Here is a 27,654-nt window from a genome sequence, read left to right as displayed (position 1 = left end):
TTAAGGAAATAATAAAAAGTTGTAAATGTTAAAACGATTCGATCCTTTTTTCCAAAAAAATGTTCTCTGCCGTATATTTTTAGTTTCACCTAATTTTTACTTAAGATATGGAGGATTGACCTTTTAGAATTTACCAGGATCTGACCTCCGGGTGAGTTAAAAAAAAAAATCATAATTTTACGAATATACAATTACGACGGTCTCTTAAGGAACATATTGTAGCACTGAGGTGGGAAAACGATTGAAGGCTAAATAAAGCTCCCTACCCCTGCGCGTCCGGTCATAAACAGTTGCGAAGATCATTGCTGGATTCGTATGCTTATGCTGCACTCTTTCATATTTTTTCAAACTTGTATTTGCTTTCGACGCTTCTGTTACGTTTCAAGTAGCGCACTGCAGTTCAGAAATGACGTTGTAATATAATAACGTTAACGGAAGAATAGTGCGACTGTCATTTCGCTTGCGTGATTTATTCGACAAATGTTTTTCGTAAGTATACGTAATCGTGTTTAATTTATTTTTTGTGTAGAAATTAGTTTTCTTTTAATACTAAAAAATATCTAGATATCGCTGATAGATTGTATTCTAACGTGACTTCTTACCCAAAATTATGAAACGCTTTCATAATTTCCGTTCCTCCGTAACAAAATAGGAACGAAAATAAGATTTTTTTTTTCGTAAAACAGTTATCTCTGTTTTCCGATCGAGTGAATTCTTATACGTAAAGGTTAACTTATATATATATGGACAGAACACTTGGCTGCCGAGTTGTACTTGTTTTTACTTATTAATTACAAACTTCAGCTTATTAAACCGATTAACTTATATAAATTTAAATTTATTAACCCGTTTATACCGAATTAATTATTTAACGCTAGATGTAAAATCGTCGGAGTACGATGCCGGTTTACTTGTGTTCACATATAATTTTATACGAGGGCGTCCCAGACGTAAATCCAGTGCCTACTATCGCAGATAAGTATTTCTTTGGGAGAATGTCTGCGATTGTAAACGCCTTGGCGGTTATATCACCCAGATATGAAAATGCCAATATAAATTGGACCGATGAATATTTTTTGTCGTAATTGTTACGTTCGCTGTCTGCAGATATAAGCAGACATAGATGTAAGCGATATCTCGGACGATCGTGTGCTGAGAATTAATAGATTCATCGAAAAAGTCGGAAAAAAATTCCCGAACCTGTCCTTACGTTCGGCAAAGTTCACGAATGAAAATAATATACAATAAAACTAAGCGCCGAGTAAAATCTATTTAATTTTAAATAAAAATTGTTATTTTTCGACTTTTCCGAATGTAAAAATCAAATGCTATTTAGCGCTGCTTGCCCATCGACCTAGTCTAGCGGTTAACTGGTCGTCGTAAATTAGTTTTTTGTCGGCTGATTTTCCAAGTCGAAGGTTCTGAGGTTCAATTCTTAGTAAAAATTAGTTTTTATACGGATCTGAATACGGGTGGATCCCGGTGTGCTTTGGCGGTCGGGGGTTCAATTAACCGTACGTCTCTGGAACGGTCGGCCTGAGTCTGTACTAGACAACATTTACACGTCATACATACCGTATTCATCTCATCGGGCCGCAAGAGGGTGGCTTATTGTTCACTAGTCGAACAGATCACAACTTACACATTACGAAATAATTAGTTCAACAAAGTTATAATTTTACTAAATAAAATAATAATAATATAAAATATGAATATTGGGAAAATAGCGTTTCATCGGTTCGGATGACCGATTGCTGGAAGCAGATTTGACCTAAAACTGTGAAAAAGACAAAATGTATTTTAAGGGGGTCTATTTCGATCTCCTTGGGTAACGACGTTTTTATTTTAAAAATTATGCAGGAAAAAATCAATTCTTAGTAAAAAATGCTCAGTAGACCCTCTTAACCAAACCCACCAAGTTGGTCTAGTGGTTAACGCGTCTTCCCAAATCAGCTGATTTGACAGTCGAGATTTACAGCGTTCAAGTCCTAGTAAAGCCGATTATTTTTACACGGATTTGAATACTAGATCGTGGATACCGGTGTTCTTTGGCGGTTGGATTTCAATTATAACCACACATCTCTCAGGTATGGTCGAACTGAGAATGTACAAGACTACACTTCATTTACACTCATACATATATCATCCTCATTCATCCTCTGAAGAATTATCTAAACGGTAGTTACCGGAGGCTAAACAGGAAAAAGAAAGAAAGAAAGAAAGAAAGACCCTCTTAACCAAACTACGATATATTATCTCAATATTATACTTTATTTAAAGTACAATTTCTAAAAATTAGTTATATCGCGGGTATAATTTGATTGCCTGCTCGACAGTTACCTCATATATAATTTTTAATTTCAGCCACAATTTGAAAAACAGATAAAATATCAGTAATCATAAAAAACTCAAGGAAAGTTTTAATTCTCTCACGGGAACTCTTTTTTTTTTACAAAAAGCTTCCGTGTTGTCTACATTAATTCTAAATACAGAAGGATTTTCAATCTTGAAAATTAAAAAATAATTGATTTAATTAAAGATCCCGTTCAGCCCTTTGTTTTCTGGGAATTAAAAATTTATAATTTGATTCGATATTTTTCAAAAAGGCTAAAAAAATTATAGTGAATTAAAAAAAAAAATCACGGGTTCAGTGATGCTCAACTGCGCTAAGGTATTGAAAATCAGACCAAAATTGGGATATATATATATATGTAACTAAATATTTTTTGTCGATGCATTTTCGATATAGATATATAGAAAAAATTGCTTAAAAATAATTTTGAAAGTAACCCCATCCCTATATCCGATAACTTAAAATTTTGGAATTTTCAGTAACGTAATACCTTTCATTACAAAAAGTTAAATTTTCTACGATCGCTATACAAATAATAAAAAATTGTGAAAACTATCCCTTCCCCTTTCTTAATCTTTTTTCAAAAAATTAATGCGATCAATATCTTTTGTATACAAATGACATCGACGAATTTATGTTGAGCATCTTATTTATTTATATCTTCCGGAAATTTCTATAATTTTTTTTTATTAAGGTAACTAGAGAGTTGACGTTTTCAAAAAACCCCGATACCCACAATTTTGGACCGATCCCTACACTTTCCACTTATAGCTACTAAACCGCTGTCATCGGTTTGCTTGAAATTTCTCCCGCCACCGCCCATTCGGTCGCCCTAAAGCATACAACCGAATGTCTGTGCCACAAACAACTACTGAGCCTCGAACAGTTTAGCGACCGGTGTCCTAAATAGCTTCTAGAGCTTACCTAACAGCGTGGTTGAACTAAGCGTGGTGCCATACACCACCGGCTTACGTTTCCCAACCGCTCGCCTCTCATATATTTGCTAAAACGGGTAGGTGCACCCCGTCAACTACTAAAAATATATATGAAATCCACGAATTAAAATTTATTTCGTCGAGACAGCAATTTGCTGCCGCGCCTAGGTCGCTGAGTGCCAGCAAATACCTGTCCACCATATTAAAGCGCTTGGAGCATTAATTGGCTGGTGGCCAGCCATGTATATCTCAAGGTTAGCTTACTACAGCGGTGCGGTAGGAGTTGATTAATAGGTTACTTTTATAAGTGAAAGGACATCATTGATTTCGTCAGATGATACTCGTTCTTTCATCGATTTTAATAACTCTGAGTACGAACGGCCTGCTGATTTTATGATCGGTATTTTAGAATTTTGATTCACCGGTTTTACTACTTACTGATTTTACCGAAAATGTATCCGCCCAAATCCGAGGTCGTATGTGATGGTGGTGGTGGTCGGGGTTTTTTTTGAGGGGAGTCAGGAGATAGGAAAGGTCCCGGTTCGGATAGAACCGGGAGGATTTGGATGGAGGATGAAAAATAAGGGGGAAAAACGGGAAAAAAGGAATCCCCTATATAATGATCTTAAACGCTTAGAAAAGATTTCACCGACGTGAATTTATAGAAATTATTCCGAGTCCGTAAAAGCGTAAACAAGTTACGTCACTGCACTAGAAAAATCTTGTAAAATAACTTAGAAAAAGTTTCTTCAATCGACAGGTTATGTTGCTCCTGTTATACGTTATTCTTATGGAGTATATAATGTACTTCAGAAAAAACTTAATAACTAATCAGTCCGTTGTCCAAATCGCTTAAAATCATACACACACGTCCGTTAACTATCCGCCTTCAAAAAACGTACGTCAGATACAAAACCAAACCGAAAAACCCAAAAAACAAGACTGAAATTCAGACACGTGCTAACCGCAAGAAATCCACCACTCAACTCTCACCCGGAGTTCACCTGCCGCACAGCAGGATTCCCCCGGCAACCTCCCGCTCAGGACCGATCACCGCACCGCTGCATTCCGCCTTCCCAGACTTCGCGGGAAACCGCCCTTCGGGCTTGGCTTTTCCCCCATTATCGCGCACTCCTTTTGCGGATCCGACCACAATCTTTCCCGCACAACTAGTGACAGAAGTTTCGGCCGGAGTTTTAGTGCGATCCGCAGCACTAGGGCGCTCCACTACACCTGTGGAGACCTCCGAAACCTTCTTTGCGAAGGACCGAGGCTTCGGCGGAGACCTGCCGATTGACTTTCTCGGCCGGAAGGGATCTCCGGCTACCAAGTCCTTGGCCGGGCCGACCAAGTCCTCCTAGCAATCTCCCCCGGATTACTCCATCGCAGCTTAAAAGAACAGCACCGACTGTGACGCCAGGCACTACGTACACAGTCCGAATGATTATATCGCCTGACCCAAAGCAAGGTGAGCGTTCAACAATTTCTTCCTCGAGATGGGCCGTCCGTTCTCACACAACCCGCTCGAGTAGTCTAAAGCTGAAAGTTCCTATATGACCTACCGGCGAGGTCGGAGCGAAATCGCTTCCCGAACCTGCCAGAGGATCTGAAACTTTCCTTGGCCTCACGAACTACGAATAGGGGCACCGATATACAAAGGAAACGTCCTTACTTAGCCGACGGTGGCGCTACTGCAACACACTACGCCGCTGTTTTGTTTGCGCTCCGCAGCAACGTAGGTTGATTAACCGCCACCGATCGTTGTATAGCCCCGACGACGTATACGTAGAACACTGTTCTTGCAGAAAATCGCACCGGTATTGCAAAGCAAGTTTATAGTAAGGGGCCAGAGGCTGAGAACCGATCTTGTATACCGCTGTAGGAGCAGTGAACCTATAGCACTGAAAATAAAACTACGGGTAATTTACAGAAAAAATATAAATTCTAACATAATTTATTTGATCGCCTAATTATCAAGTTCCTGTTAATACCTAATAAAGTCATCGAAGGTTACTGACACCGCTGCATAATCTTACTCGCAGTTTATTATTATTTTATTATATACGAGTAGTCTCAGTCATAGTTTCGCTGTCTTAACGCTCTCATTTGCGTGCACCGCAAATGTGCTGCTGTGTGCGTCTACCGAACGGTACACGCACACAGCAGGAGGGGACGTGCTGATAAGGAATTTAAACATTTTGGTTAAATGATGTAGCTTGTTCGGTGTGTAAATAATAAGAATGAATAAAATCCTTATAGATTTATTATATACCGTTAAGTTTTTTCTTAATTATTTTGATGCGCTTCAAAGTTAAAAATCTTATATTTAAACAAAGTAGAGATGAATATCGATTGTCAGAACGAACTACGCGAGTATTAAAACGTATATATTTTCATATCATATTTGTTTGTTTTCCGTAGTAAAGAACGCGTTTATGCAAAGTGAAAAATGTAATACGCATTAATTATCGTTGCTAGTTACTTAAAACTTTACGTTAGCTTTATTCCAGCGATTGCGTTAATAAAACTCGGTCACGAGATTCGGTTGCAATGTTTTTTTTTTTTTTAATATACTAATTTCAAATAAATTTTGTTTAATTTAGTAAATATTGTAATCGCGAAAAATTTCGGTTTTCAAATTTCAACGGAAATATCCATTTTGACCATCCCTGGATCCATTTTGACTAGTTTCGGCGTGACGTCTGTACGTACGTATGTATCTCGCATAACTCAAAAACGATTAGCCGTAGGATGTTGAAATTTTGGATTTAGGACTGCTGTAACATCTAGTTATGCACCTCCCCATTTTGACTGCGATTGACTGAACCAAAAGCGTCCGAAAAAGTCCAAAATCTAAAACAAAATTGGATTTTAGCCTTTTTCTTAACTACAGTATTAAGTCCTTATTGAGAGCTTTTCAACGATGTATCATAAGCGGTACTTATTTTCATCGGTTTCAGAGTTATACCCAAATAAAATTTTAATTAATGAAATATTTGGATCTTACAAGGGGAAGGTATATCGGTTGATATCCTTTTCTTTTTTAATTTAGATATATTGATTTATTAATAATAAATATTTACCTCTCATTGTAAAATAAACTTTTACGATGAATAATAATTCAATAATAACAACAAAAAAAAAACCAAAAATGAAAAAATATGAGACGTTTTTAATGAAATAAAATGTTATATACTTCTCATAAAAAAAAGATGTGTATATGTGATTTAATAGGAGTTTAAGGAAGTTTTGTGGTGTCCACATCAGAGTTTTTGTTATATAAATGATGGTTTAAAGAATTTATGTAACAGAGGCTAGTAAAAATATTTTTTATAAAAATGTTTACCAGATAGACACTCTTTATCTTTATTTACGGGCATTACAAGTGAGACCTATGTAAAAAAAAATGAAAAGATTACGTATTTTTTACTACCGCTTTAATTTTTCTCCGGCGTGTAGGGTGTACCGGTTCTGAAGTCAATAGCTTTCGCCTTAAATAACCTTGAATTTATCTTAGTATTGTTTGATAAAAGCGACTGTGAATTACATTAATTCTGTAATTTACATTCGTACGAATAAAATCTATAGCGTATTAATAATGTTAAATAGAATAAACACATCGTGGTACTTCGTGGCAGATTGCCAATCGTGTAGTCTATGACATGACACGGACCTCCGTTCGACGTAATTTTGGGAAAAAATAATAAAAATGTTTATTTAAATTTGACATACGCGCACGAGGTGAGTGCATTTATCGTTAATGCAGTTACTTATATATTATTTAAAGATAACAGGAAAAATTTAGAAATGGACATCCGTTAAATAAAAATTTTCATCGTTGTAGACAGTGCCATTTCATACGGCTCGTAAACCTACCGCTACCACTTCAGCGGAAAGACGCAGTACTCTACCAGTTCACCGTAAGTGTACAATCGGTTACAAATAAATGAGTCGTCTGCCGCAAACAAAAATTATCACCGACAAAACATTCATACGTACGTGCTACACCTAAGTACGTCCTTTGGTTCAGAAATTATTCGTAAAAACAAAAAACGATTACGTGTGTTTATAAATATTATAGAAGTGTAATTATAAGTTTTTATTTAACTTGCTTTAGTTACAATCAAATATTGCAACCGCTATATCTTTTGATCTATCCTATGAAAATCAATGAAATTTGGTACACGTATGTAACTTCGATGACAATACAGCACTACGGTGCCGAAATTTGATATAAAAATTCATAATTAATTCAAATGAAACTTTTAGCGGAAAGAGTGCGTTCAATTTGGCTTAGATACAAACATAATTCGAAGATGAACTTCAACTATGTGAGAACACGTACAAAGAAAGCGAGTGGGTGTATTTTCACAGATTGTTACTTGTAGCTAGTAGTCGGTCTCAACCGGAGAGGTTCCAGCAGACCTTTCCACCTCCTCGCGTAGTTATTGAAAATGAAAATGAATATTAATTGTTGTAAAAATAAATTTTATGTTGTTTTAAATGAGGATACAGAGTTATCTGAACACGAAAAAGAAAATAAACACGGTTCTAATTACGAGTCGGTAAAACGTTTGGATCACGAGATACGTAATACTAGGAGACCGGTTCTTCAAACGATTCGTATTATCAAATGTAAAAATTCTATTAACAGGGCAAATATTAACGGTTTAAATGGACTTTACGCTAATATAATATATTTAATCTACTATAAATAAAGTTGAACGATTACTATATAAGATTAGATATTAATTTACAAAGGAATGGCTATTTAGTTATACGACATGCTATTAATTGTTATAAAATTTACGGGTTTAATAAAAAATAGTGGACGCGAGGAGTATAAGCCAGTACATCGTCGTGTATCGACCGTTCCAATAATGTGGATCAAATAAATACGAAGGATACGTTTTGTAGTCGCATCGATAAAGCTTCACATTTGAAGCGAAACGTCGTGTCAGTTGAGCGTGTTTTTTATTTTATGTAATAATTGTAGCGTTGTAAAAAGATTTTTTTAACGGTCGGTTTACCATTTATTTTCTGTTTAGCTTCCGGAACCACCGTAAGAAGGTATTACTTCAGAGGATTAATGTAAATGAAGTGTAGTCCTGTACGGTCTCAGGTCGACGTTCCTGAGGTGTGTGGTTAATTGAAACCCGACCGCCAAAGATCACCGATATCCACGATCTAGTTGGTTTACTTGAAGATTTATAAAAATAAAATTTTTGTGATCTGTATTTTATCTGTGTATTTTCATCATCTACATAGCGATCTGAATATTTTGCGTCCCTGTTTTTATTATAATACATATATATATATACATACAGAGTGTCCCATATAAAACACAACCCATCAATCACTCATTCATGAAATTTCAAAAGTCAAGCTTACTCCCTTACTCGTTACTGAAATGGACTCATCCAGCATCTGAACATCGCGGCGACGCAGCAGAACACTACCGATAGTAACAACAATGCAATCATAACGTTCAGTGTACTGCTAGAGACAAGATGGTGTTTTCGCTATATGAACGTGTTTTCATTGTCGAGTCGTACTTCGGTACGAAATCAGCGGTCGTAGTGCAAGATTTGTTTCGCCATAAGTACCCGGATAAACCGGCTCCTAACAAAACATCAGTATTAACGTTAGTCGCAAAATTTAGAGAGACCGGTTCTGTTAATAACAAGGAACACAAAAGATCTGCGTCAATGTTGAATACAGATACGGTCGCTGAAATCAAAGACCGATTACTCGCCTCGCCAAATAAATCGATCAGACGTTTGTCTGCTGAAATTAATTTATCTAAATCGATTGTTCATCGGGCGACCAAACGAATAAAATTACGACCTTATCGCATTCAAACGGTTCATCGACTTCTTGAGCCCGACAAAGAAAAACGGCTACAATATTGTCAACGGTTACGTCGATTTCTGTGCGAGGGAATTAACGTTATGGATTCGTTATTTTTTACAGATGAAGCGCGGTTTCATTTGGACGGCTACGTAAACAGCCAAAACAGTAGAATTTGGAGCGCTGAAAATCTCCACGTTTATCACGTAAAACAATTACACCCGCAGAAGTCGGGCGTGTGGTGCGCGATATCGCGGAAGAAAATAATCGGTCCTATTTTTTTCGAGTACACCATTAATGCAGAACGATATCAGGATATTTTATTTCGGTTCATCGCACTCTTGGAAGAGTAAGACAGACACTGCCGGCTACAACATGACGGTGCGACATCGCACTACGCAGGTTTAACTTCTGATTTCGTCGAGGAATTCTTCGGTAATCGTGTTATCGGTAGAGGCTTGTGGCCACCAAGATCTCCAGATTTGACTGCGGCGGAGTTTTTTCTACGGTGATACCTCAAAGAAAAAGACTACAGCAACAAACCGCGAACACTTGAACGTCAATATTGAACAAGCTGTATTAGCCACAAACTTTGAAAAAAGTTGCAAGAAACGCTGTAAAAAGAATTGAAGCTTGTATTCAAGAAGATGGCGCTCACTTCCAATATTTACTCTAAATTTAAGGTAATGGATGGTAATAATAAAAATTACATTTACATTTACTGATGCCTTTTTATTATTTCAATACCTACCAATATAAGGTTGGGTTGCATTTTATATAGGACACTCTGTACATATATATATATATATGTTTGGTTATTTGTGGATTATTTACTATGACTGGTCTTGGACTTATTGGTTCACTGCCTTTCATAGTTGCTCATGCCTTTGTTTCCTCAGGTCTTTTTTTTTTCCTCAGGGATTATTTATGATCGATTGGGAAGACGAAGATTCTTTCTTGTTAAGGGATTACTTAATTATTTGCCTTCGCTTAGTTTTTTTTAATTTTTATTTTGTGTTATGAATATGTCTTGTCCCCCTAGATTAAATTTATTTTCTGAGATTTGTTTAATTATTTCTATTTTAAGATGGAGATTTTTTTCAGAAATTTTTTAAATATTTATCTTATTTTTTTCTGCTTGTTATAGAGAGATAATTTTTTCTTTAACTCAGCACGCCTTGTATTCGGGTGATATATATATATATATATATATATATATATATATATATATATATATATTTATCATATATCGATTCTTTTTCGGAATCCGAAAAACTTTTCGACAATAAATATAATCTAACCAAACTTAACCTACGCTCGCTAACCTATTTTTCATTTCTACTCGTCTATTTTATTCAAACGAGGTCCAAGATAAGCGTAAAGCTTATAATTATAAATTATAAAATAATCTAACCGAACTTAACCTACGCTCGCTAACCTTCACTAGCGAACGAAGTTTTTGTTTGCTTAGATTATATTTATAATTTCTCTGCAAATATACCCGCTGATTTGGAAGAAAAAATTGAAAAAAGTGGCTGTCGGATTCCGAAAAAGTATCGTTAAGTTTATTCTTAATGAAGTTTCTTTTTTAAAAAAACAAAATTTTATTTTATTTATATATAAAATTTACACGTATAATTATTTTTTCTACAATAGTCTTTTGTATATACCTTCCAAAAATAAAAACAGTTTTATATTTACACTCTAACAGTGCGAGGAGCGAGAGCTAAACTTTACATTAGATGTTCCTTCTGACCTAGCGATTTTGAGATTAAAGAAAAATTACATAAATAAAGGCTTAAAAGTAATAAAATTTCCTAAAATTACTGCATTTCCAGTAATACATTCCAGAATAGCGCTTACATGCGCTAAATACTACATTCTAACTGCACCTTCCCCAAATACAACATCCGGAGGCTGCTGATCAGCAACTTCAGGTGTTCTCTTTGTTTAAATATTTTACAATACGATATGTAAAGTACGAGATATAACGATTACCAAAATTAAATACAATAACAAAATCCATGTAGAGTATTTGATTACTAAAATTGTCTATTTTCTAAGAGGTAATTTTATCTAAATCTAATGTTTTTAAGTTTACAGAAAATTTTGTTTGCCGAGCCGTATCAAAATTTAATTCATTAACGTCTAAAAATGTTGGATGTCCGGTTTTCACTTGCATACTATAGCGGTTTATATCTATATATACGATTTTACTGTTATTAGGATTAATAAGATATATTCCTTGAAGTGTTTTCGTTATTGTTTCCTTATAATTTACAATTTTTATTTTTTCCTTTTGCGGCAGAACCTTATGGAACCTTATTTAGTCTGCTTTTAATCGCCATTCCTTAGTGCCGTAACAATAAATGTACGAGCATTAATAACGTATTTCAACTTTAAGCTATCCGTTTTAAAACGGATAGCGTTTTCAAATGCGCTGTTGTATCATCGAGAAGACGGCGTAGTGAAGCGACGTCCTTGGAATCCTTTTCGATATTTGGTCGATTAAAAATTGCCTTTACGTGTCGATCGACTACGACCCTTTCGTTTTGGTATATGTTTTCCAGCAATTGCAAAGACTCCGTGTAATTTTGAGACGTAAAATCAACCGCATCAATGATTTTAGCCGCACAATCATAATCCTTCAACGACTGACACAAGTAATACAGTTTATGTACATCATCTAGTCTACTGTTTTTTTCAATAGCAGCGAAAACATTTCCTTGAACGGCAACCGATCTTCATACAAACCAGAAAAGGTCGGAATGCTCATTTGAGGAAGGCTTGTTTGAGTAGCTATTTCGGATTCTAGAGTGGGGGCAGCGCTATTAACGCTGGTATTTTGGCAGATGGAGGAAGAGATTATGTTTTCAGCCTGACTAATAACCTTATAAAATTTATCTTCGAAGCCCGTCCTTTCGGTCTCCGTAATCTGTGCCCCTTTTACATCTTCATTATAGAGATCGTCATTTTGTCTTGAATTAGGTTAAATTGGTCAAGTAGTTCCTTCGATTTGTTTAATCGTAAATTTATTTCAGCCGATGATGTAGGGTTTACGTGTTTAATAATGTTTGAAATCTCGTTAGATTTCCCTTAATTCGATCCCTTTAGGCGATCGATGTATCGAATTCAGTCATTTTAATTAGTAATTCAAAAAACAAACAAAATGAAATGACGATATTGTTTATACTACATGTAAATATGAATTTAACAACCTGCGTTATATGTACACAGTTTTATAAGAATAAATTGTTTAATAAACACCCGGAAACAATATCGATAACTTTCTAATTTTATAGAGATAAGTATATTCATCTATTTTACCGAGAATAATTATGCAGCTTTATTCCTTATCTGTTTACGGTGAGGTTTGAATACGATAAGAAAATATAAATGTTGCGCGTAAGTGTGCACATTGTCTTCGTTTGGCTTCACAGTGCTAATGACTTTATCGATGAAAATAAAATATTTATTTCTTTCTTATCTATTTAATTTTTTATCTATAAGAGTGTGCACGTGTACAATTCTTAATTGTACAAAGAATACCGAAAGTGCGCGGCTAGTCTATTTGATTTAAATGTAATCAGAACATTAAACGTAGTGCTTTCATAGGAAATTTTAAGACGTATTCTATAAAAAAAATAAATAAAAAAGTTCATATAAATATAAATCAAGTTACGCTTCGTTTTTCAGTTACAGCTTATATTTTCCAATTTCGCTAATTTCTGCTACAAGGATAAAATGAAACCGTACTGAAATTCTCGAAACTTAAAGGGATTTAGTCGTTTCATATGTTTTTGTAAATTCAAAAATCGGATAAAATAGGTTCTAGAATGTTTTTTAGTTATTTTTTGAGAGAATTATTGTAAAATATAAAAAAACTGAGGTCGCAAAACACAAGTTTTTAGGTTTGACGTACAATAACTTGGTTAAATTTCTAGTAAACAAATAATATCTTGCGACAAAACTTGTAGAGAGTTTGATTCTGAAAAAAATTATGTAAATAACGTCAACAGAACAGATAAAAATTAAAACAAAACAGATGAAAATTTATCAGAAACATAATACAATGACATAGTAACGTTATTAAGTTACCGTCATATTTAAATGTTTTTTAAATTTATTTACTTTTAGTTACACCGGTCTAACAAAAAATGTTTCTTCTGCTCAATAGTTTTGCGCCGATTTCAAATTTGCAGACCAAAATTTATTGGAGGGCAGGATTTTCTAGTAACACGGATTTAAAGAAAACCTGGTTCTTTTTAAAGAATTACGTATGTAGCTCTACATCGCCAAGGTTTGGTGGAAAAAAAGCCCAAATGCGAATATAACGTGCATTTTTAGCGAAATACTGTATCCCGGTTTTGTATAGTTATCAAGAAGTTTACTCGTTGATTCTATATGATTCTCAACCTTTTTGCCCGCGATTAATTTAATAATATTTTAGAAAGATACTTACGCTGCTTTCAGATTCATTCAAACTCCTCTCAAAGTTCGAATTCTTCATTAACTTACGTATCCGCGCGGTCCGACAAATATACTCCTTTTATTTTCGTCTCGTTGATCCCGGGAAACTTTTAAGATATAAGACTTTTCCCGTCGCTATACATTCCTTTGACAAAATTTTTCATCAAACAAGTCTCTCTCCTTTTTGATTAGTCTCTGGAACCGCCGTAAAGTATTACTTCAGAGGATGATATGAAAGTAAACGACGTGTAATGCTGTACGGACTCACGTCGACCGATCCTAAGATGTGTCGTTAATTGAAACCCGACCGCTAAAGAAAACCGGTATCCACGATCTAGTATTCAAATCTGTTGTACTGTTCAAATCTATTTACTAGGATTTGAAATTTAGAACTGTCGACTTCGAAATCGGCTGATTTGCGACGACGAGTTCACTACTAGATCGATCCGGTGGGTGGAAGATACACAGTTTGAGATTAACAAGAGCTCGAGGAATAATATTTTTCTGTCCGAAACGAGTACTTTTCCCTTCGACCGGTCTTTTTTAATGTGGTGGAATTTCCTGTCTTTAATGTCTTACTAGCATAAAAAACAATCGAGCTCCATTCCTAATTAGGTCTCCGCATATACGCAAAGAATACTTTTCATACTGTATCATCGTCTGTAATAATGTCACCCTTCAATTTACTGTCTCCTTCGTTTGTGCCGCATAAGCGAGAAGAATTGACGGTTTCTTAGTTCCATCGGGAAGGAGAACGGCTTTCAAAAAAATCTATAAACAATGTTTATTCCGTCGGATTGTGATGCGGTCGTAGTAAATCCGATACTGAACTTCATTGCAATACGCTATATTTTCTTGTAAGTAGAACAAGTGAAGCGAATTAATTCATATTACTTACCCTTTCGAAGATGTTCCGATCTTTTAACCTTAAAGCCATTAATCGACTGGATTTTAGAATCGTTTTATTAAGTTCTGTTCGAGTAATTTTGTGAGGTTCAGAACTCTTACGTTGGACTTTTTCATTACTTAAAAAATCACCGTAGCCTTCCTTATCGTCAACATTCTGTTCTAATCTCCATCTTTGTTGCGGAATTAGAAGTTATCGCTATTATTTGCGTGGAATAGGTTTACGGCTGAAGGAAGACTAGAATACGAAACAGATTTCTTGAATTTACTCGTGATGTCTTGATTTTTGCGATACGAAAGTAACAATCAAAAGTAATAATCTTTTCGAGCAATCCTTCTAAGCTTATGCATCACAGAGACGGCGTCCGCCGCTACTTGTCTAATGCGGTTGCTAAACGGCAACTTCTCGTCAAACAAAACACCTACGTACTTATGAACTCGAACTCGACTGATTTACACAGCCTTTATATTTAATACGGGGGTTACGACTGTACGATAATTTGTCTGCGCCCTTGAGAAGCATAAACTTCGTCTCGGGCACAGAAATCCTTAAATTCTGAATGTCCATCCAGCCTCTGCGGTCGACAAAGCCGCCTGCACTCGGTCTTGTAGTTGCGGTCGTGAATTACCACGAACTAACAGGAGACAGTCATCGGCGAAAGCCCGGGCCGTGACCCCTTCCGGGAATGTTAGTCTGAAAAATCCGTCGAATACCAGGTTCCACAGCAAACGACCGAGAATCATAATAGGGTAAGAAATTTACTTTTTTCTAGAACTAATAAGTCATAGTAAACAGATAGCATCGATGTCGTTATATTATGTAATATCAGACTAGTCGCAACGGTCACTCCTCCAAATCACTAATGTTTGAGCCGTTTATAAATATATTCAGAGGTTCACATTTCAGTATTAATATACTGACTCGCAACATATCTTTACAATAAATTGTTTAGTCTTAATACAGAAAATAAATCATTTTAACAATTTTTTTTTACGAGTGACAATTACAAAAAAAAAATCGTAACTCTTAGATTTGAAACTCTTAATTTTGAGGTCATATTTGAATTCAACATCCAAAAAAATACACAATTATCTGCAAAAAAAAACCTGTTGTTTACCGGTGTAATTGATTTTACTTTTAGATATTTTTCATTATTGAAATTGTTCTAGTTTCGGTTTAAAATAATTATAACACATTTTTTTCTACAAAAATTGAACTAAAAAAGAAGAAAATAATACCGTAATTATTTTCAAAACTACTCAAGATACAATACCCGTTTCATTCAATTTTTTAGGTTAAAAAATCATACGAAACCACCAAATGTACCCCTTAATTTACGTTCAAAGAATTTCAGTACGGCTTAATTTTAACTTTGCAGAAACTTTTAATTTTAACTTTAATTTTAACTTAATTAGAATTAGGCTTAATTTTAACTTTAGCAGAAATCAGGACGAAATTTTACTCAAGCTATAATATGAAAATAAAACTTTTCATATTATGAAACAGTGTTTTTAATGAATTTTTACTTTATTTTCACGTTAAAAATTTCCGTGAAATTCTTTCAGTTTCTTAGAAAAACGATTCTGTAGTGCAGTGCTAGCCGTAACGCGTCTGTGCACAACCCTTAAAAGAGTTTTTTAACGGTTTATTTTGTTCAAATATGTATATAAATATTTTTAAATTTATTTATTTTTTTTCAGGTTTAAAAGTAACAATAAATGAATAGTAACAGACCGATCATGCTAAGTAGGATTGCATTTTTAATTTTAATTGCAATATCATCGTGCAATTCAAGTAATATATTAGCAGTGATACCTGTAGCAAGTAAAAGTCATCATTACATGTTTCAACCGATTATAAAAGAACTCGGCTTCAGAGGTCACAATATTACATTTATTTCTCCATATCAAATTGAAACAAATACGACGAATATAAACCAAATAATTGTTCATACTTCAGCTGAAAAAATGATCCGTAAGTCAATTTACTAATATTTCATGTATAAAGGATGTATAAATATAAATGGATAAGAGATTTATGTTAATTAATCCAACAGATCAAAAAAAGTCGTTTTATACAAATTGTAAAAAAAAAAACAAATGAAAATACTGAAACGTAAGGATAAGGGTACGGTGAGCATGTCGAAGTGGCGGTTTAGTTTGTGGTTAACTCCTTTGTAAATACACATAGTGAACGTCGCGATGTAAATGCGACACGTGGTTTACGAGTACATGAACTCGTAACACGATGACTTCGAAAGTATAAGCAGTTTGATTTTAAATCGCCGCTTTACATAAATCCAGCTTTGTAATCGATTCATTCGCTTTTTAGTTTGTTCATTTCTTCCTCCAAATTCTTTTCAGAGAAATCATTTCTATTGTAATATCGTCGTTAGAACAGAAAGTTTTTTTCACAGAGAACAAAATCGATCTGTAAATTACAATATGTAACACGATCGTTCGACCTCGGTATAATTAAATTAAAGATATACAAAAATATTTCGCCTTTATACTCAAGTACGATTAGAATTTTTCTGGGTCGACTTGACTTTTGCGAAAAGGGTTGGTTTTTCTCCCAATTCTTGGCGTTTTCTGTAAATTTTTGCGGCAAACCTGCGGTTACTTACGGTATTTGTTAAACCGTATTTTCGTCGCTGATTACATCATGTCATATCGTGATTAAAATATAAAAATTAAAACATTACCGACATTTGTGATACTCATCGAGTACGACTGAAGCGGCGTAGGTCATCTCATTATGTTCTGCAAATCCCCATCGTGAACTACACCGTTACCGTGACTAGCTCACCGTTTCCTTACCTAATTTACCTAAGGCGGGTAAAAGGTATAGAGCACTGGACGGCACTACATCTTCAATCTTCAGCGTAACCGACTTAACTAACATAGCTTGCGATTGCATCGGATGAAATAATGTATTTTCTTTTCACTTCATCAAAATAATAATTAATAACACTGCTGATAATATTCAGCGCATTTTAGAAATTAATAAAAAAAAAAACAAAGTAGTGTTATGTATAAGCAATGCATGTTTTATTGTCTAACAGGACATTTCAAACAATGTGTTTTATTTACAACACTTATCAACTTCAAACAAATCCTACACGGGCACCTTTTGCGGCATGTAAACTGTCTTGAGAATATTCAGTTTCACGCCACAGATTACGATGAATACCTGGTGTTATTCCATTAATTATACGAGGTGTGTGAGAAAAGTAATGAGACTGGTAACTCTGCGAGCGATCTGGAAACGCTGTGTCTATCTGTGCTAGTCCGGTTTGTTCATCCCTTCCACATGCTCAGTACGAGTTTCAACTCCGTTCAGCCAACATATTATTTTTGACAGCGCCATCATGAAGTAGTGTTTTTGTTATGCGTTTCGAAAATGGAGCATCGGAATTTAGAGCGACGTTGTGCGATCAAGTTTTGTGTTAAACTTTGGGAATCCGCGAGTGTCACCTTTAAAAAGTTGAAACAGGCCTACGGGGAACATCGGTTATCAACAGCCTAAGTTTTCTGCCAGCACAATTCATTTTTGGAAGGCCGAGAACACGTTGAAGATCAACCTCGCTCAGGGAGACCTCCGACTTCAAAATCTGACGAAAACGTTGAGCGTGCGAGGGTTCTTGTGAGATCAGACCGTCGTTTAACAATAAGGATGACGAGTGAACAGGTAAATTTACACACTTTCACCGTACATCAAATTTTGACAAACAATTTGGATATGCGAAAGGTTTGTGCGAAATAAGTGTCGAAAAACCTCACAACGGAACAGAAGGACGATCGAAGAAACGTGTGCGTTGATCTTCTTGAGAGGATTGACAACGACCAAGAATTCTTTAATCCTGGATATTTGAGTACGATCCTGAAACAAAGCTGCAAAGCGAAGAGTGGCACTCTCCGTCATCTCCTCGACCGAAAAAATTTCGAATGAGTAAATCGAAGATCAAAACCATGCTTATTTACTTTTTTGACAGTAGGGGTATCGTGCATAAAGAATTTTTTCCTCCAGGACAAACTGTCAGCCGAGTGTTTTACAAAGGTGTCCTTGAAAGGCTTAGGAAAAGAGTGATTCGCGTGAGACCAGACACTGCAGACAAGCGGATACTTCATCGTGACAATGCCCCGTGTCACACGGCCATTTCCATCAGGGAATTTTTGACCTCAAAACGCATTCCTACGGTTCCTCAACCCCCTCTATTCACCTGATTTCAATCCTGGTGACTTTTCCTTTTCCCGAAATTGAAACGTGTCTTAAAAGGACGTAGTTTTCGAACTCTGGAGACCATTCAAAATACTGCAACCGACTAGTCAAAAGCCCTACCGGTTGAAGCCTTCGAGCGCTGCTACCAGCATGGAAACAACGACTCCGCCGGTGTATAGCTGCCCAAGGGAACTACTTTGAAGAGGATAATATTGTTGTTTGAAAAAAAATAAAAACTTTGGTAAGTAAAAAGTCAGTCTCATTAGTTTTTTCACACACCTCGTATCTATTCTTCTTTCTATTTCATGGATGTCACAACCTTCGTTGCGTACACCCTGTCTTTGACAAACCCCCGTAGAAAGAAATCGAGTGGCGTAACGTAAGAGGATCGAAGTGGTTACGGCCGATCAAACGCTGAGAAAATTGTTCGTGTAGGTAGTCTCTAACATGTAAATACCGGTTTAGCGGTGGACCAACTTGTTGAAAGTAAACGTTGGTTACCGACGTTCATTTTACTCTTGAAACACGTCTAGATAATTAGCACTAGTAACCGCCGGCTCAGCGAAGAACAACGGTCCGACACTTTAGTCAACGCACACAAAAAGTTATTTTTCGGGTTATCACGTTGTTTTTATCGAACGGCATGAGGGTTCTCGCTACCCCAAATCCGACAATTATAACGGTTAACGCGACCAGAAACACGGAAGATAGCTTCGTTAGAGAAGACTGTTTTTTCTAAAAACGTATTAACTTCATTCACTTTATCAAGAATATCCACGGCAAAATCGTAACGGCGTGGTTTATCGTCGTTTCAGTTGCACGCACCGATTGAATTTTGTCTGTATAAGGCGGTTTGTAGAACCTTCAAGATTGTCGATTGCGGTATTCCCAGATCTAAAATCGAATAACGAGTCGATTTACCCGGGATTCTGTGAAAAGTTTCTCCGACTCGGTCCACAACTTTCTCGGAGATGCAAGGCGGCCGGCACCTTTTTTATGTGTTACACTTACTGTATTCTTAGACTGTTGATACCGACGTTTAATAGAGTCTTTATGAGGAGAACACAGGCGTACTATAAGCGAAAAGGTCTACGAACCGTAATAACAGATCCGCTTTCATGAGACCGTAGTACGCACATTGCTTTCTCCTGTACGGTAGCCGTTGCTCAACTGTAGATCCTTCCTGTCGTTGCATCGCTGGCCGTGTTCATTCAAGGTCATCGGCGACTCGATGTTTGAAAATTATCGCCGAGCTACATTGCTTTGTTCATTTTTTATTAATCCCTAGAATGCGCCGAATAATATTTTTCACTTTGTATTTTATTTTCGCTCCGTATCGACAAAAGTCAGTATACTTTGAAAGCACGTATCTGTTCGTATTCGGCTAAAGTTTTTATAACTTCATTCTAAATTGAAGTATTCAGTTGGAAAACAGTTTCGTATTATTCTTAAGGTTATTTAAAACGGGTATTTAAAAAAAAAAAGAAAGTATTTTAATAAATGTAGAATACATAGGAGACTTAGTTTTATTTAAAATGCATTTCAGCCACTAGTTGCGTATTTTGTGAATCCTCTTAGACGGGATACAGAAGACCGATACATTTCCAGGCACAGTCACTAGCCCGATAAGCCTCCTCAAACAAGTAACTGCTCCGTTAGCCTTTCCAATTTTGCAAGTGAAGATACAAAGGCGATCGACCCGTTTCTCATACTACCAGGGAAGAAGCATAAAGTCCTCGGACGGAATCTCTTAGCCTTTAGAAAATTGGATTAGTTTTCTGTTTTTCTCGGTAGCGTTTTATTTTTTATTTTTGAAAACCGCTTTTTTGGTTTTTTATATTTTTATAATCGCGTTTAGGTTCGATTACAAATTTCAAAAATTGATTTTATCAAATCTCAGATAATCAGTCCTGAGACGATTCGATTGAATTTTAACTGCCGAAATACTGTCCTAACATGGACATCCAAATCTAATTAAAGAAAATACATTACGAGTGAATTTGAATACCGATCTCTTCCGAGTATATAACAACTGATCCACTAATCGGCTATTAATTTGACATCGCTAACCAAACTTGTGTTTACATTTATTTAATATTTTTATTTACTTGAATACGGTGTTTCCCTTATTAAATTTATGCGATGCATATAAAGCATCGTTTTATAACAAGTAAGGGTCCTTTTAGTCCCTTCCAGTCCTTTCAGTCTTTTTATAACTGTGACATATTTAAAGTATCAAAGGTACAAGAGGCATAAGTCAGGTCGCTGCTCTCTCTAAAAGAACCAATATTCACTGCACAACCGGTTACTGCGGTGAAAACTAAATGAAGGACTGACTTATAGGGTTGAATATCAACTCAAAATCAGGTTTTGACAAAGGCAGTGGAACACCAATTTTTTACTTTTTTAATTTTCATAGGAGTATTTAATTGACAACGGGTCAATTACAACGGTAATCGTTGTAAGCGGGTCGCTTACAACGTTAGGTTGGTAGGAAACGGGACCTAAAATACATACGTAAAATTAGTTGTGTGAGTTGTCGGGGTGGCAGGTAGGGGTCATAACGTACATATTATGGACATAGATGTGTTTTCATTAGTTTTAATTGCGCAAATAATTTTTTTTTTTTGTTTCAGATAGTTTGGACTTTAACGTACTTCTCGAGATGGGTAGTTCACCGATTTTTTTTCCTCCAGAAATGTCATTTTGGTTTTACGGTCAAAGAATATGCAAAGAATATTTAAATAATTCTGAAATACAACGGTTAATACACTCAAAAGATACTAAATTCGATTTAATCCTGTTGGAAACATCTTTCGGTCAAGAATCGTTAATGGGTTTTAGTTACAAATTTAACGCACCGGTTATTTCGCTTAATTCTTTTGTCAACTATATATTTCTTGACGAGTTTGTCGGTAATCCATTAGATTTATCTTACGTACCGCATTTGGAATTACCTTTTTCAAATGTAATGAATTTATTTGAAAGATTGAAAAATTTTATTAGATCAACGGTTATTTTAATTTACGGTTATTACGTTTATTTACCCGAACAAGAAGCTTTAATGAAAAAATACTTCAATTATACCGATTCAGAAAATATTCCTCCGCTTGTTGACATGCTTAAAAATAATATATCTTTGTCGATCGTTAATAGCCATTTAAGTATCGATTATGCAAGACCTTTGGTTCCGAACGTAATTTGTGCAGCAGGTATACATATCACAAAAAATTCAAAACCGTTAACCAAGGTAAGTTTTAGTGATATTTAGAAAGTTATTTAAAAATTTATGTTAAAGAATTTTATTAGTTTAATTTATACAAAAATTTATTTTTTTAATTTAAAAGATCGTCATTAGAAAGGTAATTATAAAAGCCAGATCGACAATTAGAAATCAAAGCTAAAACTTTTACTACAGGTTATATATTTAATAGCATTTTTAATAACATTGTTTCCCTACTAAAAATAAAAATCAATATACGTTTTGTCGCCGGCTTATAATTCTACAAATTGATATACAACACAACGGCGATAGTTGAAAATTTCGTCTCCGTTAAATAAACATTATCATAAGTCATAGTTGCTAATTACCGTTTCTCTCAGAGTATTTGCAGCAGATTTTTATCGTATAACTGAAAATGTTCTGCTACGATGAAAAAATGAGAATCTAAAGAACTAATTTTTTTTAAGAACAACTTTTTCGTTTGAATTTTGGAAATCTCAGGATTTTACATCCGGAATAAAATATATTTAAGTAAACGATGTGATCTGTTAGTGTTATGCCTTTCGTAAATTATCCTTCGTTTCGAAACGGGTTCTTCAGTAAAATTTTGATTTTACAAAATAATAAAAGAGTCGCAGAACAGTAGGTATTGTAAATAGAAGCGTTCCAAAATTTCTTTACGATATATTTTCGAGCCAAAAATTTTTAAAAGACAAGATTCCAGACGTTGTCCATTTTTATCAAATTCAGTTATTTTTTCCGCAATCGTAAAGCTTTACTAGGAATTTGAAATAATTTACCAGACAAAGGAAAGTTCTGTAAACCTTAGAGTAATTTGTAGTAGTGACACGATTACACCCAAACACTTTTTCTAATTTTTATGAAACTTTATTATATAAGGTTCCTTGCTATTGACTAGAATAATGTATATATAGGATTTCTTCGTAAACTTTCTGTTTCGTCTTATCTGCTACTTTTTTTAGACAAGGTCGACGGAAAAATGTATTACATCCATTCAAGATAACGAACGCTCGGGAAACCTAAAAAAAATGGCTAAGATCGATGAAATTGTCACAAAATCAACAATGCCGTTTTAAATGATCTCCGACTGAATTTACACGAGGTTGTTTTTATCCTAAAAATACGGTAGACCGTGTCCACCGCATTTTACACGATGTTTTGAGAACGAGAAAGCTTTCCATGCGGGCCTCGTTTGTTAACAGTCGACCGAAAATGCATTTAACTGGACACTTCTTAAGAGTATTTAAAAGCGATTCCACCGAATTTCTTCGGTGTTTTATAACAGCAGATGAAATACGGAAACGTTTGTGAGAACAGGTGAAACTACTCCAAAGAAAGTGAAAACGGTTCATTTTCAGGAAAAGTCTCTGCCACGAATTTCTGGGATTGTCATAGTGCGGTGCTCGTAGACTATCTGGTAATAGGCTGGATTATCACCGGTGATGGGGGGTACTACATTTAACTAGTAGACCGATTGAAGAATGCTAATCGGGTTAAATGTTCACGTCCGGCTAAAAAGAGCAACCGCTTATTTTGAGAATTAGACAAATCCCATTAGGCCTTAAGGTATTAAGAAGAATGAATGTTGTCGGTTTAAACATCGTTGAATTCGAGATGATTTAAATCGAATTACAAGGTGACATTGAAAAATAAAAATAAAACAATTTTGAGAAAACTTTTGTTTTTTCTGTCAAGAACTTTTCAAACTTCCCTCGAACATATAATAATAATAATAATAATAATAATTTTATTCTTTTTTCTTACAGGATATACAAGATTTTATGGATAACTCTAAAAATGGCGTCATATATTTTAGTTTTGGTACTATAATACCATCTCACCGAATGCCGGCAGAATTCAAAAACAATTTCATAAAAGCATTCGGTAAATTAAAACAAAATGTTTTATGGAAAGCTAACGTGGACTCTATGGCTGATATACCGGATAATGTTAAAGTCGCAAAATGGCTTTCTCAACAATCTGTGCTTGGTAATGCGTTGTACTTATTTTTGCGTTGTAATTTTTTTTTTGTTAGTACCTTATTTAATTTATTTATTCTTACTAAGTATTACGTTACAGTTTTAAATCGTCTTTTATCTTTTACACCGATTTTGAAAAAAATTGAAAATAAAACTTTTTTCAGCATAAAAATAAAAAAAACCCGAGACGGTATAAAAGTCATTATCCATTCGATTCCTGTATTTAAAAAAACTGTTATTAGTTTGTATCATTATAATTTTGTCGGTCCTATATTTCCATCTTAATTTACCGCTTGAATGATTTTTATTTTTTGGCGAAAAACGTTTTCACGTTATCGTCCCCCGTAAAATAAAAATAAAAAAAAAAACAAATAAAATAAACACCGGAACAAAATAAAAACTAAAACTGAAATATTACAAACAAAAACAAAATAAAAAATTTAAACTAAAATATTAAACGCAAAAACATACGACTATTATCAAAGCAAACGTACTAAAAAATTAATTATAACTACTACAACAGTAAAAATTTTAAAAATTAACTATTATTTAAAAAAAAAAATAAAATAAAATAAATTTAACGAATTCCGAGAGGAGAGCAAAGGGCTCCTTCTTGGATAACACAAAGAATAAAGATTTAACATAAAATAAGAATATTAAAAGGTATGTAAAATACCAATACGTTGGAGAAATAAAAACACACGGTCCAAAACTTCTTTATCGTTAAACAGGATCGGACGAATGTTCCTGGGCAATTTAAATTTACGACGCAAGGCTGCATAACAAATTCAATCCACAAGGATGTGGCGCACCGTAAAGCGGCAGTTGCATTGTACGCATATTTGTGCGTTTACTTTTGACATCAGATGCCCGTAAGTAACTCCGGTTTGGCTTAACCGCAACCGACAAAGGACCGCTTCCTGTCGACGGAGTTTTCTGAATGACGGGTCCCACGGCAACACAGTGTGTTTAATGCACCGGAGTTTATTATCCACTGTGACGGTCCGGTTACCTTGCTGTTTTACAGGATTAATGAAATCGAATGTAATAAGACGAGTGGTGAAGGAAGGTTGACTACGTGCGTCTTTAGCGGCGGAATCTGCCGGTTCATTGCCGCAAGAAATGCGGTAAAAGCCGGATGATTCGGTTGCCCTTTAAGACGGGCAAAGTAAGATGTTAGAAGTCGATCCCGTTTATCCTAAAGTGACGGTTCACCGCAGTCAACAAGCGTGCTAGTGACAGGGCTTGAACTAAAAGCACATGTAGCAAGGTGAAGAAAAGTATGATGTACAGCATCTTACAACATACAACATCTTCAGTGCGGTATGTCGCGCTGAATAACAGTTGACGCAACCGTAATCTAAACAGGAACTAACTAAGAAATAATAAATTCACACATAGATGGCATCTTTTACAATCAAACATTATAATACGTGCTTTCCATGACAGACAGTCAGAATTTGAACATTTCTTCTCTCAGTATGAAAACTTAGTATACTGTAATTATGTGGACTCTTTACTGGAAGCTTTCGGACTTCGGACATATGCACCATTCTGACGAATGATGACTTTTTATTGACTTAGAAGATTAGTTTGAAAGCTGTTCTACTTTACATCGGATATAAATACCATTTACTTACGCTGTTCACATGGAATCTTCATGAAAATATTAAACTTGTGTAGAGCAGAATTCAGTATGAGAAATATTTATGGAATATTTGTGGAGATCTTAAAGTAATAGCGCTTTTACTTGGACCGCAACTTGGATACAATAAGTTCTGTGGCTTTGCGTGCGAGATAGGAAAAACCATTACGTAAAAGAGCAGTGGCCAAAGAGAGAGGTAGTGATTGTAAGAGAGAAGAATGTTGTTAGTCAGGCATTACTAAAACCAGAAAAAACTTTCTTCTGTCGCTACACATTAAGCTAGGTTTATTAAAAAATCTTGATTAAAGCAACGGTGCAGGGTTTCAGTTTCTAAAAAACAAATTCCCTAATATAAATGATGCTAAAATAAAGGACAGTAGGACCACAAATAAGAAAACTAATTAGTGATCCGGCGTTTGAATGACTTGGGGCTGCTGCATAGAAGTGATTTCAAAATGCGGTAAACAACTTTCTTAAAAACCGCAAGGCCAGTAACTACAGAGAACTTGTGAATGAACTCCTTCAAAACTATAAAGAACTTGTGTGTAAAATGTCACTCAAAATCCTTTTCTTACATTCACATTTGGATTTTTTCACCAACAATCTCGGCACTATCAGTGATGAACACGAAGAATGCTTTCACCAGTTGATCTACAATGGAAACATGATACCAGGGAAAATAAAACCCAAAAGCGTTACCCGACTAATTTTGGAATCTAAAGAGGGATCTACCTACAGGAAATTACAGCAGAAAATATAAAAGAAATAGATTTTAGGCGAGTATAAAGTGCATGTAATGTATTGACATATTACATTCACCATATATTTTTTGTTTCAAAAGAAATCTTAATTTCAAAAAACTGCCCAATAGAAGAAATCTATTAACATATATGAAATCAGCATAAAAAATTACTATAAGAATCAGCCATTTACTCTCATTTAACAAATAAAAAATTAGATTCTGTTGACCAGTGTTATTTTGTGAACTAGTAATTTTGGTCCCACGATTACTGGCAATATAACGTATCACTCCAACAGATCACATACATACTGGAGCTAGAGCTAAATACAGCTAGGCTCACCCAGGTGACATCATTCAAGACTCACTACATACATTCACCCATCGGCACTATAGTTTCCACCTTGGGTTACGGTTGTGTTCATAAGGTGTTGCAACATCTGCAAGCGTATGTGTAAGAAGAAATGGTGTAGGATGAATGTTGTTGTGTAGCTGTGTAAGGGTATATGTTGTAATTTGTGTAAGTTCTTGGTGTAGTGTATGTGTACAGTGTAAAGTGTTCTGCAGCTCAGTGTGCATTAGGAAGAAAAACTACAGAGACTAGGCTCATGGGTCGCCAACCCCCAAAGTCTTAAAGAATAAGACTCCCCCCTGTCAGGGAACTTGAGTGAATTGTTCGTCATTAAAACAAAACATCATCCACCTGCAGTTTATGTTGTTGTTTGTTCTCTTGTTTATAAAACAAAGTATTATTACTCATTTTAGATAATAACAAAAGAAGAAATATTACTGCCTTAAAAGTGTAGTACTACAGTGGCTTTTAATGTAATAATTAACAAGTTAGTAATCTCTGAATCTTACCAATTTATTTAAAAATAAAATTAAAAGATTTTCTTTTACAGAAACAATATTTTCCTGTCAGCGAATTTTCAAATAATACAAATAAAAAAATAATTAAAAGATTAAACCCTGAATTGTCTGCATTGTTCAGTGTATATATATAAGCATACGTTACTACATCTTCTAGCTTTCTGAATTGTGAATTATTTTGCAATTATGATTTTATATTTAACACTTTCGTATTTTAACACATTATTATCTTCATATGAATTCTTCGGATTATTTCATGCGTTTATATTTTAAATGATTAATATAGACTTTAAACACATCTATTTTTTACCTTATAATAAATTGTATATTTTGTGATTCTGCCCTGATTAAGGTTTTACCATGATTTCCCTTGATCCATCCAGGCAGAGTTGTGGCAGATCCTTTTTTTATTCATGTAGTAGCATATATACTCTTTCTTGA

The 27,654-nt window shown here is 35.0% G+C and overlaps 1 protein-coding gene across 5 annotated transcripts in view; it reads left to right on the top strand.

The window, feature by feature from the left end:
- The first annotated feature begins 297 nt into the window (after positions 1-297).
- The window catches only part of LOC142325618 (UDP-glycosyltransferase UGT4-like), a 44,816-nt gene continuing 17,459 nt past the window's right edge, over positions 298-27,654 (top strand). For 2 of the 5 annotated variants that reach the window (XM_075367601.1, XM_075367600.1), the window contains exons 1-4: positions 298-489; positions 16,216-16,489; positions 21,373-21,986; positions 23,747-23,969. In XM_075367601.1, the coding sequence (XP_075223716.1) occupies positions 16,234-16,489; positions 21,373-21,986; positions 23,747-23,969 (1,093 nt within the window). In that variant the 5' untranslated portion in view covers positions 298-489; positions 16,216-16,233. The remainder of the gene's footprint in view (positions 490-16,215; positions 16,490-21,372; positions 21,987-23,746; positions 23,970-27,654) is intronic. The other 3 variants (XM_075367602.1, XM_075367604.1, XM_075367603.1) reach the window with 3 other exon arrangements.

Source organism: Lycorma delicatula, chromosome 5 (genome assembly GCF_047948215.1).
Source record: "Lycorma delicatula isolate Av1 chromosome 5, ASM4794821v1, whole genome shotgun sequence".
NCBI classification, from domain to species: domain Eukaryota; kingdom Metazoa; phylum Arthropoda; class Insecta; order Hemiptera; family Fulgoridae; genus Lycorma; species Lycorma delicatula.
This window is presented reverse-complemented; position numbering and strand designations above follow the sequence as displayed.